Here is a 19503-nt window from a genome sequence, read left to right on the forward strand (position 1 = left end):
TCAGAAATTAACCTCATTTTTAAATAGAAATAAGAATCCGATTTTAATGTTCGATATAGTTATAAAATTTACTCGACAATTCCTTTAAAACGAATTAAAAAACCATGAAAATAGATTTTCAGAAAAACGATGTTAAAGCTTTCACTAGGAATGTCAAAAAATTTAAATTCAACCAAAATTTATATTTATGGGTTTCTAGAGGTGCTAATACGAAATTTTATATTACAATAGTTGCATGAAAAAATTTTTATTCTAGTTTACATGAAAAATATTTGGTGTTTTAGAAATCTTTCGGTTATAGATAAACTTTGACAGCTTTTACTACATTTTTATTACAATTTATATTTAAAAAATGGTGTAACATGATGTATTCACATAGTTGAATTGAGCAAGTAGAACGGCGAAATAAAAATATTAAAAAGGGAAAATTTCAACTTTTTTCTTTTTGGCCCACCAAGGCCTATTCACAAGAAGTAACCTGTATTTTGAAGTGTAAAAAAAGTTTGGTCCAAATTCGTGACCCACCAACCTGGTCTTCCTTCTAAGGTCAGAAGCATTGTTGAATACGATATTACTTACCTTAATGTTAACACTCCAGTGACTCACAGAATTGACATAATTTTACAAAGTAAAGCAGCATTGATTTTCAATTAATATGTAGATTTAAAAAAATAATTATTCAGAAATCGTGAGATGCGGTCTGGTGTGACGTAGGTTTCAGAAAAACATTTTCTTTATCGTGCCAACGTTTCGATCTTTATTGACATCATCTTCAGGACCTGGGATTTACAAACAATGTTTACATTTAACAAATACATTTAGGATGTGGAAAAGTGAATTTATACAATGCAAAATATATTTTATATTCATACAAAGTATTTCTACTCACTCAAAGTGTTTGTCAAAGTGAGTAGAAATACTTTGTATGAATATAAAATATATTTTGCATTGTATAAATTCATTTTTCCACATCCTAAATGTATTTGTTAAATGTAAACATTGTTTGAAATCCCAGGCTTTGAAGATGATCTCAATAAAAGATCGAAACGTTGGCACGATAAAGAAAATGTTTTTTCTGAAACCTACGTCACACCAGACCGCATCTCACGATTTCTGAATAATTATCGACTAACGGTCACTAATCACCACACATTAAAAAAATAAATTGTAAGAATTTAAAATCCTTTCTGCTTGTGAATATTTGTCTAAATGGGAATCTCAATACATTGGAGAAATTAATTTAAACGGTATTACATACTCTAATTATATTTAATTTAATGCATGGTTAGACTGTAAAATATTCCAACCTTGCAAACTCACTGCGTGTTCCCTTCCAAGGATTGGCAGTCTATCGCTTCCAATTTCACAAGACTTTGTTAGAAACTAGAAAGTACATGCAATGTTGTACAGTTTGACAACATTTAAAACAGATTAGTTTGGGTTTATTTTCAATTAATGAAAAATATAATAAAAAATAATTTAATATTTTACATATACTACAGTTTATGATTAAAAATAATCAGTTTATATCAATGTTATTCCAGTGTGACATGTCTTGCTATTGTTTTAATTGCTGCAAAAGTTTCTCTCCCTGTTGGTAATATCTGAGATGCCGGAAGAAGGAAACCGTACTTCCCTTTGTCCCTCAGTTCAATCGTGTAGCTGTATTTAATTCCTGCTTTGCCTTTTGCCCAATCATCCGAACTCCCTGCAATATCAAAGTGTTGAATTAAACTGTTTGGAAAACTTCTTCAAATATACGTACCAGACGTGGGATAAAGTAGAGTCGGTGATGTACCGATTTCGTAATTGGTACCGTAAACTTTCTGAAGAGCGTCAAGCGCTTTCCGCCCGACGTACATGAGATCAGAGTGGTCGCTCGGAGTCTGCTTGGTGAACCCCCAGGGCAGGAGGATCATCTGGCTGTAAGCGTGCAGAGTCACGTAACTCTTGATTTGATCTCCCTGCCGCATTATGAAGTCTGATATAGCCTTAGATTCTGGCTCAGAAAATGCATGTTGACCGCCGTATGTCGATTTGCAAGGGTTCTTGCTCATCCCTACTTCACCCCAATGAAAATCAAAGTTTCTATTTAAATCAACACCCTCACATCTTTTGACATCATCCCAAAAAAATCTAGAAAAAACAAAGTTATTTATTAAAAAACACTTACTATTCAAATTAAAAAGACATTTATATTTTGTTTATATAGTATTACCACCTTGCTTCATCACCATAATCATCATAATCATCAATATCTTTTGATGCTTTTGAACGATTTTTCCTCCAAAACCTGTCAGTAGAATGGCTGTATTCATAACCATCTGGATTGGCCACGGGCATAATGTACCAGTCAATTCCGTCAACCACAGCTCTGTTAGTCTTGTAATTTTCAACAAGTTGCTTGAGAATGAAGAGAGCAGTCGCTGGAGCAATCCACTCTCTCCCGTGCATGCCTAAAACACAAAACACATCACCTTGATATATACATGACCCATAATCCTATTGATATTTAATATCCGATACCTCCATCAATCCATATGGCAGGATTCGCAGACTTGCCTTTCGAACTTGAAACCCTCACCACCTTCAGTGCTCGACCTTCAGTCGACTTCCCAATTTTTATTATTTTGACAAGTTCCGAAGCTGTCTTGCCCAAATAGTCCAGATACGCTTCAATGTCTATTTATTTACGTAAGTAGCCATTGATTATTTAATTTATAAATTTAATGGTTATATTTTTACCTTTGTATCGGTGGTATCGCTCCCAAGACATGGGATGTCCTTGTTCAATCTTGAGTTGTGTCGATCGATTTATTTGTGTTGGGTTCTGATTTTTCATGTCAGCCTGTTAAAATAAAATATTGGTTGATTTCTTTTTTTTCTTAACTTTTCTTAACTCAACTTGATTACATCACAAAATTTGGCTAGCTATCCCACAGGTGCCAATACCTGGTGTTAAAAATTATTTTGAAGATGTCAACAATATACCACTTGTTTTCCAAATTACATTCCATTGTCCTAATTAATCGTTCATGTGTAATCCCTATTATCAACTAAAATATAAATTTTGTTATTGTACCCGATTAAATTAATAAAAATTAATCGTTAAGATTATTGAAATTATTATATCGATCCATACGTGAATTGAGTATTTATAATTGACATATTAATTATTTAAATTAATTATTCTTTTTATCAAAAGGACTCGGTCTCCTGGGCTTTAGCCCGATTCCGAGAGACTGGAAGTGCCAGTAGGAGGACTGGATCTCAGCGGATTACGACGGTAAGGGTGGCCAGAAATATTGTAATTGCTGCAAGATGGAACCCTTGCCATGGTGCCCGCCAGATCCTAAATGAAGTACAAGATGTTTTGACAAGGCCTTTATCAACACAAACGATTAATCGTTTTCGGAAGTTAGCCGCACATCCTATTCCTCTGTGAGCCGACCTGCAGCATAAGCCCGCCACCAGCAATACCAGGAGAGTATGGTGCAGACAGCGCCTAGAAGCGAACACAAATAGAAATGCTGTTTTGTTTGCTGTTGAGTCGCGTTTCTGTTTAGTGATAGCAGGCGCCGAAGAATCTACCAAGAACGGGGATGCGTACCATGCCTCAGTTCCAGCTCCTTTCCGTACAGTTTGGAAAAGGCAGTGTAATGGTCACGACTGGGATTTACTTTGGAGGATGAACTGGACTCTATATTGTTGAGGGCAACCTCACCGCAGTCCGCTATGTCCGAGTAATTATCGAGGAATACGTCCTTCAAACCAGGGATCTCATTGGCAGGGATTTCGATTTCTGGATGACAACAATAGTTCATCAATGTTTAGAAAACCGGGAAATTTTCCATCTGCCCTTCCCCAGTCCTTAAACCCATTGAGCACATGTGGGATGCGTTCCAGAGAAGGCTTTTCGATCCCCGTCCGCAGCCAGTTGATCTGCAACAACTGAGTGCAGCGTTGCAACATCGTCGTGAAATGATCTGGGCTGGGATTTACACTGGAGGACGAACTGGACTCAATATTGTTGAATGCAACCTCACCGCAGTCCGTTATGACGATCCATTGAACACATGTGGGACGCTTTGCAGAGAAGGCTTTTCGATGATCTGCAACAACTGACTGCAGCGTTGCAACATCTATGAAGTGAAATTCCTTATGAAATTAGTGACAACCTACCAACAGTATGCCTAACAGGTGCACAGAGGTTGGAGAACATTAGATACGGTATTAATTGTTTAAAAAAATTATTCTGTCCAATAAACAAAATTATGGAAATTGAAACAATCTTTCCTTTCCTTAACTTTACTTCAGTAAAAACCATAATAATTTCTAATAAATTTTAATGCAATTTATAATAAAAATAAAATAAAATTTTTAGGAAAAGTAAAAAGTACAAAATTGGCAATATCCCTATTCATTTTTGAGCAGTTTATATTTTTCTACGACAATTTACTTATTATTTTTCCTCAGCGTATTTTATGCGATTTGTGTATTTTAAAAACTGTGTACTTCAACTTCAACAGTAGGACAGTGGTGTAGATTAAAGCGACGACATTCTAAAAAAATGGGTGAAGCGCTTCGGTGCATTGAAACAATTAGACCATGAGGACCGCCTCCGAAATCCAGAAATATGACACACATGAGAAAAAGTCATAAATGAATCATGGCCGAGCTAAATGATCCATTCATAACATAATTTGATGTTATCAAATCAAGCCTTTTCGATTTTTAGTATTAGACGTACAGTTCATCCTTTTGAGGCTTACCAAAAAATCCAGAGAGAACAGTCATTCAAACAAACTGATCCGTTACGACGGACAGACAAACCGCAGAAAAATCAATCCGATTCGGTCTAACGTTTTCCTTGGCCACAGTACAGTTAGTAGGAAATTTGTTATTTTAAATTTGTGGCGTACTCTCGCAAATTTTTTTGGAAGCAAAAAAACACTTAAAATTGCTTTTCAAGCCTAGTTTATAAAACCAAATATATATTTGGAAATTAAAAGATCTTTTAAGTAATTATTCAGAAATCGTGAGATGCGTTCTCGTGTGATGTAGGTTTCAGAAAAACATTTTCTTTATCGTGCCAACGTTTCGATCTTTATTGAGATCATTTTCAGGGCTCAAAGTGTTTGTCTTCTGTGTAATTGTGCCATTCTTGCGTGTCGTGTTGAGAGAAAATCGGCACGATAAAGAAAATGTTTTTCTAAAACCTACATCACACCAGACCACATCTCACGACTTTGGAATAATTGTAGAATAATGGTCACTAACCACCACACACATCTTTTAAGTACTTGAAGTATCGTAAATAAAAAATACTAAATTTTCAATATTAATCTTTAGCAACAATAACAATATTTTATACTTAAATGTCATTATAATGTTCTCTAGGTTGTTGCCAAGGACATGGTCAAATAAAATATTTTTCATTTTAAATGTCGCCTAGCTTTCGGAACTTTATTGGACCTTCTTCAGGGCTCTACGAAAGAATATATTGTACATTTTAATTTTGAACAATTTAAAATCAAATATATATAAGAACATTGTCTTTATCATGCCAACGTTTCGATCTTTGCGTACGCAGAAAACAAACACTTTGAGTGAGTAGAAATACTTTGATTGAATATAAAAAATATTTTTTGATTGTATAAATTCACGTTTTTCCATATCCTACAAGTATTTGTTAAATTTAAACAATGTTTGTAAAGGCCAGGCCCTGAAGATGATCTCAATAAAGATCGAAACGTTGGCACGATAAAGAAAATGTTTTTCTGAAACCTACGTCACACCAGACCGCATCTCACGATTTCCGAATAATCATCGACTAACGGTCACTAATCACCACACACACACACACTCACACACATATATATATATATATATATATATATGTGTGTGTGTGTGTGTGTGTGTGTGTGTGTGTGTGTGTGTGTGTGTGTGTGTGTGTGTGTGTGTGTGTGTATAAGAACATGGCACACATTTTTGTACTTACTGATTTTTAGTCAGAAGTATATAAACATATGTACAGTCATTTCATAGTTGAAAAGGTATATAAACATATGTACAGTCATTTCATAGTTGAAAAGGTAAAGAAAAATGTGAATAGGTTTTCAGTGTTAACATGAAAACAAAATAATTTGAGTTTATATACTTCTGAGAATGAGATTTGAGTGGTTATCAGGTAGGTAAGCACCTCTGATTCGTTTTGTTTTATATGATCCCAGCTCTGCCGCCTATAGCCTACCAAAGCAAATGTGTGGCTTAATTCGCATTTTTTTGCTTAATTTATTTTCAATAAACGAATATAACGTAAAAATCTTGTCAGATGTATTAGTACAATGTCCTCAAACAAAAGCTCCTCTAATTTCGAGCCTTGTTCTTCAACCTGTCCTTCGGCCGTCACTTCAGCTAAATCGGCTCGTTCATGAAGTTAATGTGTATTACCAAATCATGAATTCTATAGATCTTGATTAATCGGTACTTAATTTATTAAATAAGTACTAGAATGAATTTCTACTTCTTGTATCATTCAAAATTTTACGTTGTACGACTGTATTTTAATTGTGTATTATTATTGTATCCGTTTTGGTATTTTTTTAATTCTTATCTTCTTCAATGTTTCAAAATTTATTTAATTGTTGTCTGAATGTATTATATGTAATATGTAGCGTGCTACAAATGAAGTCCGCCTCAGCAGGGTACGAAGGCAAAACCAGACTGACTGTTACGTTATATAGCTATAGACAGTACTTTCTTCTGCCCCCAATGGCGACAGTTGATCTTTTGCAAGTCGTCAATTAATTTGATAAAACAATGGCAACAATCGGTAGAATATCGATACCGGAATCTATGGGACGGCGGATCATCGGCCGGAGAAGACCTTGATCTTGATCACGAAAAGAGAAAGCAGGCCTCTGTTTGTATCCTTTGACAGGAAATGCTTTAAATGCCTGCCTCTACATCCGTTTTTACGATAATCGTATTTATGATTAAAAGTCTTAATTTTTTTCAACAAAGTTTAAGTTATTCTAAGTAGAATTAATCTTTTCGGCAATAGTTTTAACTTCAGAGACGTTTCTTGAATATCCTGGTTAGCCTATTCTTGCTATATTTGTCGGACATACGTTTAGATTTTTTCTTACTATTTAATGTTGTTTTTTATTTTTCCTCGTGCTATTCCAGAGTTGGGAAAACAATTCGGACAAAATTACAACTTACATCAGAGGAAGAGAATTTAACATCCTATCTTATCCTAACTGACTTAGTAGGTACAAGTTACTCTAGGGGGACAATTGTGCTACGAATCACATCACGTAATATTCAAAAATATTAAAATGATGTTTCAAAAACCGTAGTTGGAATGATACTCTATCGATTATTATTCTAAGAAAGTTTGGTGAAAGTATGATTTACCTGTAGGTTAGAGGTGAGGACTGAAAATGGGATTTCCCTCTCCTGAAGGTACAACTTTAGATAGTCCGCGAGGTCGGGTGGTGCTAGAAGATCAGTCGTTCTGTTTTTGAGTGGAGGGTTCCAAAAGTCGAGCCCCGGTTCATCCAGTAACATCTCCAATTCTTGAACGGCCTGGTCGCTCCCTGGGATCACCCTGAGGACGTGGTAGTTATCGTAGGAAACTCTAGACTCCCTGGTCGTTCCTTTCTTCCTTTCCTTTTCAGCGTTTGGCTCTGCGAATAGGAAAACATATAGGACGTTTAATATCAGATGGTACTGAGGATGAATGAAAGATGCTAGAGTGTTTGTGGCAAGGACTGTTTTTGGTAGAACGGTAAATGTATCTACTGGCAAGTGGTATAAAGATGGTAGGTGCAGACTTAATTCAACTGGCAAAAGAGAACAACGAACTAATAACAAGTATACATCACCAAAAGGACAAAGAACAGTCTCCTGTTAACAACCTTAACATTTTATGCAATAATGTGAGTGATTTAAATAAAAATAGTCACAAGTAAATTTCATTGATTTAATTAATAAATCATTAAAACTTGAGATATTTTTAGAAAAATTAGAACTCTTTTGGAGCGTATCGATCATTGGTTTTGTCAGTTGGTTTTCAATAACTTTCAACTATACACGTGTTTTTTTCTAATTTTATTGCTTAACAGTTGGCCAGCTTTTGAATGAGCAATGAGAAGTCTGGAAATTTTATCTTTTCTTCTGAGTTCTCTAACTTCCCTTCACCAACAACATGTGAGCACACCCGGTCCTGATGGTTTAATCCTTATTCAGCAACTGGCCAAGTGTTAAGTTAAAAGAACAGGTCGCTCATAAAAGTAGTAGTGAAAGTGAGTTTGGCCACAATGTTCACTGTTACAGTCCTTGCAATGTTAGGTCTGAGTCGGTCTTCAAGGAAATTTTAGGTCGCTTATAAAAACCTAAATATGCCAATCTATAGATTTAAGATTGTTTTGTCCTGATAATGACCTGAAAGTCGAATGCTTGGTATTAACTACTGAATTTGCTTTTTCCCTCAAGAATATACCTTGAACCAGAGTGTTCGTGAGTGAAAAAGTAGTGATATTTCTAACATTAAAAACACAATATCACTACTTTGATAGGATGACTTTTTAGGGAGGGAGTCTGGAACTTTTACCTTTTTTTTAGTTCATTCCGGTTATGAACTAAAAATAAAACGGACTTGACCACTGTAGATGTCATCACATTGATAGGATCCTTTTTTTTTGTAAGAGTTTTGGAACGTAACCCTTTTTTCATGGTTAGGTTTTTGTTGGGATTCTTATTATCTAGTTAGTCAAGAAGTAATAAAATCTATTAGATTGTCCCACTTGAAATGTCTACTCTCTTTATGATAACACTTTAAAGTGTATTTTCCTGCCAAATATTTATGGACTAATATTTGTCTTAATAGAGTTTATAACAACCCTGTTTGTTGTTTTCTTTCATAATCACATTTTAATTGCATTTCGTGATAGTCGATACACATGATTTTCCACTGCATTTTTTATTAGTTCAAACTCAACATTTCTATTGTCTAAACCCTAGCAATTAAATCCTAAAGAAAGAATTATGTAGGTCAAAAAGTTTTCTTCAGGAGATATCACAGAGAAAACCAATTCTCGGAAGAGTTTCAACGTCGATAGATTTTTAAGGAAGGTGTAGACGAAAATCCAATCAAACCACAAAAAACTCGAAAGTATCTGTCCTACATGAGTTGTATGGATTTAAGTAGCTGAAATGTAAATTTATTTGAGTTGCCTTGCTTATACCTGTCAACAACATGCAATAACGAATAGAAAGTGTATGAAAATCGATATACATCTGGAAAACCTGGTCGAGCCAAAACAGAATCCTAATGCAAACAAATAATGTTGACAGTATGGTAGTCTCAGAAGACCGCGGAAGCCGAGTCAGACTCTCGGCTTGTAGTCCCGTGTTGGGTTTATGGTTCGATTCTTACCGTCATATCTGGGTTTTTCATACGTTAAGGGGAGAGGTGGCCGCAATGAAAGTTTACAAACGGCACTCATCAATGGAATGTCTGGGACGGGATCAGGCCTACGCGATCCTGAATTCGGTGCTGACCTCCTTCCAAAATAGGTTTCTTCGATGGAAGAACGCCGGACACTGGGGGCTCAATTCACACACGTGCCGATGTGAGCTCCCAATAAGGACACTAAAACTACAGTGCTTACAAAAAAGGGTCATCAAACAGACGGGGAACAACTAACATAACGACGAACTACTGGAAATATGAGTACCCAGAGACACATAGATATAAAATCATTTAGAGTTGCGCAGGATAAAAAAGAGCACTTTCTTTAAAAGGGTACACAGGACCTTGCCTGTTCGTAGGTGAATGTGTCGATGTATCCCCATTTTTCCATGACGTCGATCATCCTATGACATTAACCACGTTGCAGGAATGCCCGTGACATAATGAGTACATATATAGCGTATCTATTTTGCTCTTGTTAGGTCAGTTACGATTTCTGGCAAATTATAATCTATAATTGAATTAAATCTTCGTCTTGTATTGGTTAGTTACCTTACCAATACCTGGTTTACACTATCAAGAAATTTATAGTTGAAAGGAGTGAAGCACTACGCAAGAAAAAAAGCAAGAAGGAAAGTAAGAGTGCCACAAGGACATGTCTTAGATTCAGTATGTACAATACACAAAAGGGACCTTTCACAAATTTGAAAATAATTTTTTACTTACGCGCTATATAGACAAATTTTCGATATCACACTAAACTCTCCGGCGTTTGGGGGTTAACTTAAAAGCCTCCGTACAACTTTTAAATATAAAATTTAATTAATGTTACGAGACATCTAGAACTTGGTGACTTTTACAATATGTGTAATTAATAAAGAAAAGTCTATATTTATCTTTTTACACTTGAGGAACCGTCAACTTGCTTTGACACACATATGGCAGTATTTTTTTAATTTCATGCCGAAAGGTACAATCCGACAAACTGGGTCATGTGCGAATTGATCGCATTGTGGTTTTTAAGCAATTGTCACAGAGTGATTATAAACGAGAAAGGTTTTAATTATATTGATGTACTTAATTTTACTTAACTCTTTATTTTGTGATATGATTATGACTCTAGAAGGAACGTGCATTTTTCAACAGTGACAAGTTTAGCCAGCCTAATCGTTACATACCATTTTTCAATTAAACTTAAATAATTTTAAAAATATCGTAATCAATCTAACATAAAGAATATAATTAACGACACAGTATTTAATTCGAACGACCTGTCAGATCGTGCAAAAATCATAGGGAAAGAACCAGAAGGGAGTCGTTTCGGAAGTCATTATTAAAAACCGTTGGTGGCCCGTTTGGTTTGTATAAATTCCTCAATTGTACGTTGGGGCAAGTCCTGACCCGAATATCCCAAATGGTTTCTGCAACATGGTCGTGACCAGTACGTGCACTGTTAATCAACTAATAGTCAGGTCGTTCCGCCTACTCCTACCTGGCTCATTAGGCGGATCCCTCATTAGAAAAAGGATCGACTGGGTTTTTTTCTCCCAGTAAACATTTGCTCCTCCTTGATCACATTTGTTTGTTTTAATGAAGACGTCAGGCTGTTTAAAGGATTAAAATATGAAAGGACTTTTCAAGATCTTCCTTATTCAGATTTTTGAACATTTTCCTGAACGATGTAAAATATTATGTAGTATTCTGATATCGTGAGATGCGGTCGGGACTCCCGACCGCATCTCACGATATCTGAATAACTATAGATTAACGGTCACTAATCTCTACACATCATGTAGTATCTTTCAATTAATTAATCTGTATTTAAGGTATTGGTTGGGATAAAAAAGTCAGTGTCACAAGCGGGATTCGAACCCACGACCTTCGGCTTGAAAAGTGGCAAAAAGGAGGAAAATTCAAAAGGTGGGGTTGAAATGGGAAGTTAGCGTCCGAGTGGATCGAAGTCACGATAGCTCAAGTGGTAAAGCAGCGGCGTGTCTAGCCGAAGGTCGTGGGTTCGAATCCCGCTTATGACACTGACTTTTTTATCTCAACCAATACCTTACAGTTTAATTAATTGAAAGATATTAGTTGGTCAAGCGGACTACGAAAACTAGTGAATTATGTAGTATATAACCAAGTGACAGTATGTTTTTCGATTTCTCTATTTCAACAATACTTGTCACTCGCTTTTCCACCTGCTTGTATTAAGGATGAGTTGGATCTGCCTTTACTTTGTTTTTAGGAAATTTGCCTTTTTTGAAATGTTATATAATCTTACAAATTGCGATTTTTAACTATTTAAAAAAAAAGAAAAATCTAGTTCCTCTATAATTGCGTCTCTAACTACTCTACTCATCAAATCTAACTCCTGTCCTAAACGAGAGGGGAAACACCTCCTTTAAGAATGGCACCATCCTTTGGTACACAAATGGATCTAGAACACAAGAAGGTAGGGCAGAATTATTCTGACGTGGAACCAAATAGTTAGAACCCATGTCTTCCAAGCTAAGATTCACGCGAAGATGTACTTAACTCAACCTGAATAAAGGGTATAAAAACAAGAATATAGCTATCATGTCAGATAGCCAAGCAGCCATCAAAGCACTAAGCTCAAATATCATTAGTTCAAGGATGGTGCTGAACTGCAAAATCAAATTAAACATATTAGGTACGCAGAACTAAGTCAGCCTCTACTGAGTCCAGGACTCATGGGAGCAGAAAGCAACGAGAAACCGGACACCCTTGCAAGGCAAGGAGCCTGCTACACCGCTGACAGAACCCGAACCCTTCTGTGGCATAGGAACTCTCACTATTAATGAGTATCTTAGACAGAAAAACAAAAAGAAACTGAAGGAACAAATGGACACAGGTAATCCACGAATATGTTAACAAATTCCGGAAGAAAAGAAATTACGGAATATGTCAAAGGAAGCATGAACAAACTGCGAATCCTAATGGATTCTTAAATGGACACTTAATGAAGATGAAGAATAATCCAAGACGGCACATGCAGATTCTGCAGAGAGGCAGAGGAGACACCAACACATCTACTAACAAACTGCGGTGCTACAAATGGAGGAAGCGTTTTGGGATGTATAATGTCACCATAGAAGAGCTTCAACCACAGAAACCGGGCCTATTAATCAAGATTCTTGATGAAATAGAATTCACCGATGTGCTTTAGTCAGAGAACGGAAGGAGTGATACAATAGGTCTTAAAGGGCGCTGTATATTACACCCCGAATATTTCATCTACATCTAACTACTGCCCTAATTCCAAACTTTCACATATTGACAAATTATTCGAATATTTGATGAGCAACACTGTTTTGTGACATCAAACCTCGTCACCTGTTCAAACTGCAAAAATTAATTAATTCTAAGGTGATAGAAAAGTGAGCGTGTTGTTCAATCTTTTTATAAAGATAGCTCCTTCTCACAGTAAGTTGTTTTCAACGATCCGGATTTCGAGCCTACAGCTCATCATCAGGTTGAAGGAGTTCTACAACCTGATGATGAGCTATAGGCTCGAAATCCATATCGTTGAAAATAACTTCATGTGAGGAGCTATCTTTTTAAAAAGATTCTGAAGTGATTGTCAATTGGACACTATCTATACTGATCTGTCTAAAGCATTTGGCCGAGACAACGTACACTCTACCTACAGATAAGGCTTTACTACTCCGTCATTGAAGTGGTTTAAATATTAAATCAGAAACAAGTATTCAAAATAAAGATCTTCTTTTCAAAAGTCAGTTCAATTCAAGCTACGTGAGGTGTACCATAAGGTGGACACCTTTCACTCCTACCATTTAATATTTATATTAATGGTATGAAATATTGTAATAAGAATAGCAATTTCATTCAATTTCATATAAATTTCATCAGTCATACCGACGATTAGAAGCTTCATAAAATCATCAAAAACCCTCAGGATAGCCATAAGGGGACGACCAAGTTGACGGAGCACGGATTTGGATCAAACTTTTTTTAGTGATTCTACACTCCAAACTATCCTTTTTGAATCACAATTTTAAAAATTGTCAAAAAATATAATAAAAATGACACGGCGAATTGATTAGAATTTTATCCTGAGATTCGAGTTATGGAGAGTCGATTGTATTTCCATATCCATTTTATGTATTTCTCATTATCGTTCTGTACACATAGCTCTGTTCGTTTTTATTACTTTATTAATCTACAATATTATTATGTTGTGCTACTTAGATTGGGTGTTAGTATTAATTATCTTTATTCAGTTAACTTTTGTTTGTATTCTCTCAACTATGTTAATTGCGTATATTTATGGTTATGTTTTTTTTCATAACTCACACTTCCAAATATTTATTCTTGTATTGTACTAATAGTCAGTTATTTCTTTAATTACCTATTTTATATTTTATAATGAATGTATAATATAAATATTCTCATCACTCCTAAGTATACTTTTGCTATTGTACATTTTTAAAAGTCTTTTCCTGTATAATAAAAAAATGAATAACCGAGAAGAATCATTTGTCCCATTTCCATTAATTTTTATCCTTGGCTGTAAATATTAATCCTGTATTAATAGTTCGCTAACGACATTATCGACGGGTGACAGCTGATTAGATATAAACCTGCTTTAACTAATCAGGTTCGGGCAAGAGTGCATACTTCCTAAAAGTATAATTTATGAGGTCACATCTAGGTTGAAGTGGTTCCGGTCAGCCGGATTTGTCAAGAAGCGGCATGACACCCGTCCAGTTTTCAAGCCAGAAGTTCTATTTTCCAGTGCTATTTTCGGCGGAGGAAAAAAATTTCTTTATGTAAGAAGGACAAAATAAATTGAGAGAATGTGTGAAATTATAAACTGATATAGTCTTCGGAATAAAGAAGGTCGATCAAATCTACCATTAGTTAAATAAAGTCTACACACTAGTTTTGTATTGTCAGTATAAAAAAATGACTTAGATTTCATTTGCCTAATTGTGAAAAAATACTATGTACGTTGGTCTTTCCCAAACCCGGATTACAACATTATAATTAGAAACCTAGTTGATTGACCAAACTACGAATAAATTCCCTGCAAAATTTCATCTAACTTGTAAAACTACAGCCTTCAAATTTCTTTAAAACAGAAGGAAGAGAATATCAGACAGACAAAACTACAAATGTGAAGAAAAATGCAAAACGAGGGACAAAAATTGATGGTGAGACAGACAGACTAGCAGAGGCACTCAGAGGGTAAAAAAGTGAAGGGGTGTGTCAGAGATAAACTAATTGAGAGAGACACAAATATTTTTAATGTTAAATTTTAATTTAAAATTTAATACTTATTAAGTATTAAATTAATTTTATACCAATAACAGTTCTACATCTCCAATTTTTGTATGTGCTCCATCATTATATTTGTCGAGTAGGAAAATGCGTTTGATTAAAAATTCTAGAAATTTACATACAGATAATGATATAATAAATGTTTCATACATCTAACATTTACACTTTTTAAAAGACAACTATAAGTTGTCTAAATAGTTTGGATAAATATATCATCCCCAATATTGCTAAAAAAAAATTTAAAAAAATAAAAAAAAAACTGTAAAAGTTGCTCCAATACAGAAATTTCTTGTTTTATAAAAATTTTGTCAGGCGCAGTACATAAATGTTAAATGCTCAATTTGAAGAAAATAAAAGCAAATCTTTCTAGGCATTTTTTAGTGAAGGTGAACAAATAAAATTTACTCACTTGATCCCATAAAATAGCCGAAAACCATTTCCATGGCAGTCTCGAACCATTGAAAGAAGGCGGCGACCATGGAGATGTCCCTCGGGGTGGCGACGGCCGCCGAGATGACATGCGGCGCCAAAAAGCTTGCTGCGAACACGAGAAGACAAAGCCTGAAGATCATCATCGGCTAAGCAGGTGCTTTGAAGGACATATTGCCTTAGCAGGTTCAAGTCGAATACTGCGCCGACCGAGGCGTCCTTCTTTCTTCCTTTCCCCTCCCAGGACGCCTGTGCTCCGGATGGCACACATTTTGTTAGATCACTTGTAGGCCGTAACTGTCTTTTCGGAAACGGCAAAACTCCAAAGGAAAGGATTCGCGAACGAAGGAGAAGTTCGTGACTTTCTCAGAACCAAGGTCGACTTGATTATTTAAAGCATTAGTCCGATCACTTTCTTGGTTTCTAAAGTTTTCTTTATTTGTTATAAATTGCTATTCTAATCCATCATCTACAACTTATTTGGCCAAAATGTAATATTCTATTTACACCGCTAGAACGCTTTCAGGAATACAACTCCGTTGATTATTTATCAGAGTATTTCAATAATTATCCTTTCGTCGAAAATAATGAAGATAATAAAGAACAATTTGACATCCCTTCCTCCAGCAAATTGGAATAAACACTGATAGGCAAAAAGTAGCCACCCTTAGTAATTTTAATATTCTTTTAGACTTCAATTAATTAAGGTTTTTAGTTGAGACAAAAAAGTCAGTGTCACCTTCGGCTAGATACGCCGCTGCTCTATCACTTGATCCACTCGTGCACTAACTTCACATCTCAACTCACCTTTTGAATTTTCCCTCCTTTTTGCCATTTTTCAAATCTTCAACTTCAATTGGAGGTAAAATCTCCAACCTGTGTTTACAATTTGATTTTGTAAATAAATCTTTGAATAGTCATTCTCTTCTTTGTTGATTTTTCTGTAAAGGTGGCCATTCACGATCGCTCCTAGCAGACCAAACGGAGCGACGCCGTTCCAAAAACACGTCAATAGCAAACCTGAACTGGCGTGCCCGGCTGTGCCGAATATTCGACCGGTCCAAACTCCATCGCGCCACTCCAAATATCTAAGGCGCGACGACGGCATGGCGGGTTCGTGAATGGGAAAACCTGGCGTGGAGGGTGGGGATTTTGGCGCGCTGGCCTGGTCGTGAATGGGAAAACCCTCTTTTTTTTTGGCGCAATCTCCGTCTTTCTGTCACTGAGCAAACATCTCAGTCGTACATTCTCAAAAAGTCAAAAACGTTTATTCTTTATTGGTAATGACATCTCATCGAGATTTTATTGTTGAGGTGATTAAATTGTATGAAAGTTTACTGTTTATGAAAGTAGTGGACAATGATTATATTACCACGATAGAAATAAAAGAAATTCGATCCTCAACCAGTTGGTCGACGTTTTCAAAACAAAGGATACAAATGCAATGAGAGATGCGGTATTGATAACCCCTAACAATGATCAGAAATCGTAGTAGAGAACTTAAGTTCTTTGTAGTTCATCCCTGCAGGGAGAAATCGTAATGTGGTTGCCAACCTTTCATGTAGTGATGATTTCTCTCATGGCTGTCTTTTGTTTTTTAATCAAGGGGGTAACAAGCTGGAGTAAATATAAATAAAACGTTAATCTTTTTTTTGTAAGGTTTTGTTTGAAATGAAACAATAGTGTCACGAGGGGATTCAAATCCACGACATTCGGCTAAATCGCCGCTGCGCTAACCACTTGAGCTATCCTGTCTTCGATAGTTCGATCCACTCGGGCACCAACTCCCCATCTCAACCTACAACCTTTCGAATTTTCTCTCTTTGTGCCATTTTTTGGTGTCGGAGAGGATCGAAGTCACGATAGCTCAAGTGGTAGAACAGCGGCGTATTTAGCCGAAGGCCATGGATTCAGATCCTGCTCGTGACATATACTTTTTTATCTCAACTAAAAACTTAATTAATTGAAATTTTATTACAATTTTTGTTTTATTTTATTTATTCTTTTGTGGAGTCTGGCTTTTTCATTTCAACCAAAACCTTACAAAAAAGATTAAATAATTGAAAGAAGTAATTTGGTCAATAGAACACTAAATATAATGGATAAATAAGACGTTCCTTAAATAGTTCCTCCAATCAGCGGGTTCAAGGGAAAGATCTTTCATCAAATTGATGTGGGTATTACGGCTTCTGTTCAGGAGCCACTTCTTACACCATGTCCTCTTCGATTTTTTGCTTTTAATATGTAAATAAACAGAAGAGTAGCACAAGAGATCGTCATCCATTTTAAGAAGGTAATTCATTGGTTGACATTCGGAGCGACCTGCTGTGGAGCGGTCGTGAATGCCCCCTCAAATTTCAGGCACTCCAAATGGAGCTGTGCGGCTTGGCGCAGTTCCATTTGGAGTGATCGTGAATGGCCACCTTCACAAAGCTTCTTTCTAACGTTCCGGTGGTTTGATTTTTTTAAGTTGTACCATTTTTAAGACTCAAATTTTTTTTTAAGTGGTTTTAAATGATACAGATTCGGCTAAAATCATAGCATTGTTGGTCAAGTGTATATGGGGTCTGTGCTTTACATTCCCAGAACAAATGTCCGAAGAGTCTTCCATCGCAGGTTATGCAGCATTGACATTGAAGATTTGTTGTCAAAAGAAGTTGTTCCTTATATGCCACTAATTGGCGAATGAATGACAAAATTTTACGTAATGACCACTATAAAGGTGGGCAATAAATGGTACAGGCAAAATACAAAAATTAGAGCACGACCGTTTGTACCTGGCTTCTACATTTAACGAGTAGAGCGGAGTGATTTTCCTAGCACAGATTGGAGGATTCGTGTTGGCGGTAGAAGACTTTGAAGATCCAGGTGAATCAGGATTAGCGGAAGAAAAGTTCGGTAAGCTTTACGCATTATGTTTCATGTGTCCTATAGGAAGTTTCATACCTTGTACTTTTCTTATACTCTGATCTCCGGAGGAGTCAATTTAATTAAACTCGCCGACATATATAGTTAGCGTGTGTACTGTATGAATGTATTTATTGGAGTGGATGAGGGGAGACCACTGATGTAATTTCAAAAACCGCGGTGGTCACCCCTATTGTTTTTACTTATATATAGTTAGCGTGCTTGAAAGTAATTATTGGAGTGAATGTATTTATTAGCGAGAATGGAGTGTATATTGAAAGAAGATAGTCTATTAGTAGGTGTGAATGAATGATGTCGGGCCGAAGTCGACTCACTGAGTATTGCGTACCTCGGTAACCAGCCAAATATGTATGAAATTTGTGCTCTAATTTACGGGTATTTGAATTATGTTAAGGGTTGGGTCACGAACAGCGTATATCCCAGGCGTATAGCGTTTAGAAATATATTGATTCAAGAAGAAGAATAGATTTTTGAAAAGAAAAGTAATAGTAAGAGTAGGGAACAAAGTGGAGGACAGCAAACGAACACACCTCCACCCCAAAAATGCTAGAAAGTTAATATGCGAGGTGACGGTAATGGCCATAGATGCTGACCGGAGGTACAAAAAATTTTTTTCTCTTTTCATCCTGTAGAAATTTAAATAACAAACTTTTACATCTGGTTAACTTTTATCTCATTAGATTAAACTCAATTATCCTGGAATCATGGTACATCGTACAACGATCAATGCAAAGTCATAGCGAGGAAAACGTACCTTTAGGACGAACTGGTGTAATTTTATTCCTCCGTTTTTCTTTGCCCTAGGGGGTTGGTTGAGAGTTTTGACCTTCACCTTCCTTACTCTTACGTTGGTAATGTATTCTTCCCTTTTCGAGATGTCTTTGTCCATGGAGTCCAACGGCCGCTGGCCTTATGATCTCATATTCAGAATCTGGAGAACAGAGAATCCCTGTCTCACCCCTTGTGTGGGAACAATCTCTGTTATTCAGTCGGCACTCAACTTTCCTGTGCAGATTATTATTAGGTGTCATAGTCTGTGGGTGCACTTATTGAACTTTACTTTCGACGTTGGGGTCCTTATTCTGGGCCCCTTTTCTAGGGCACGATAATGTCCTAACCAAGGGGACCGCGGTGGCAGAGTCGTTCGAGCGTCCGACTTCCATAAAAATTTAGACCTTCACCCCAATCCACTTGTCCAGCAGCTTTCTTGCCTCAACATTCCTAGAAACCAACACGTCGTTTGAAGAGGTTATGGCCGAAAGATCCCTGAGAGATTGATTGAGATTGATTGGCTGAATGTGGTGGAAGGCCTCCTACCTATCATGCTAATTTTCGCTCCGTCTGTT

General features: G+C 36.2%; 1 protein-coding gene across 1 annotated transcript; it reads right to left on the bottom strand.

Moving 5' to 3' along the window:
* Nucleotides 1–1502: 1502 nt before the first annotated feature.
* LOC106667093 (carboxypeptidase B-like) lies at nucleotides 1503–15847 on the bottom strand. The gene is made up of 7 exons (XM_014394792.2): nucleotides 15210–15847; nucleotides 7423–7694; nucleotides 2746–2848; nucleotides 2527–2682; nucleotides 2222–2456; nucleotides 1766–2136; nucleotides 1503–1708 (listed from the first exon to the last, which is right to left on the bottom strand). Exons 1-7 carry the CDS (start codon nucleotides 15373–15375, stop codon nucleotides 1536–1538), a joined length of 1476 nt encoding a protein of 491 aa, XP_014250278.1. The 5' UTR covers nucleotides 15376–15847; the 3' UTR covers nucleotides 1503–1535.
* Between the last annotated feature and the right edge of the window lie 3656 nt (nucleotides 15848–19503).

Source organism: Cimex lectularius, unplaced genomic scaffold, assembly GCF_000648675.2.
Source record: "Cimex lectularius strain Harlan isolate CLEC.00 unplaced genomic scaffold, Clec_2.1 scaffold97, whole genome shotgun sequence".
Classification (NCBI taxonomy): Eukaryota; Metazoa; Arthropoda; class Insecta; order Hemiptera; family Cimicidae; genus Cimex; species Cimex lectularius.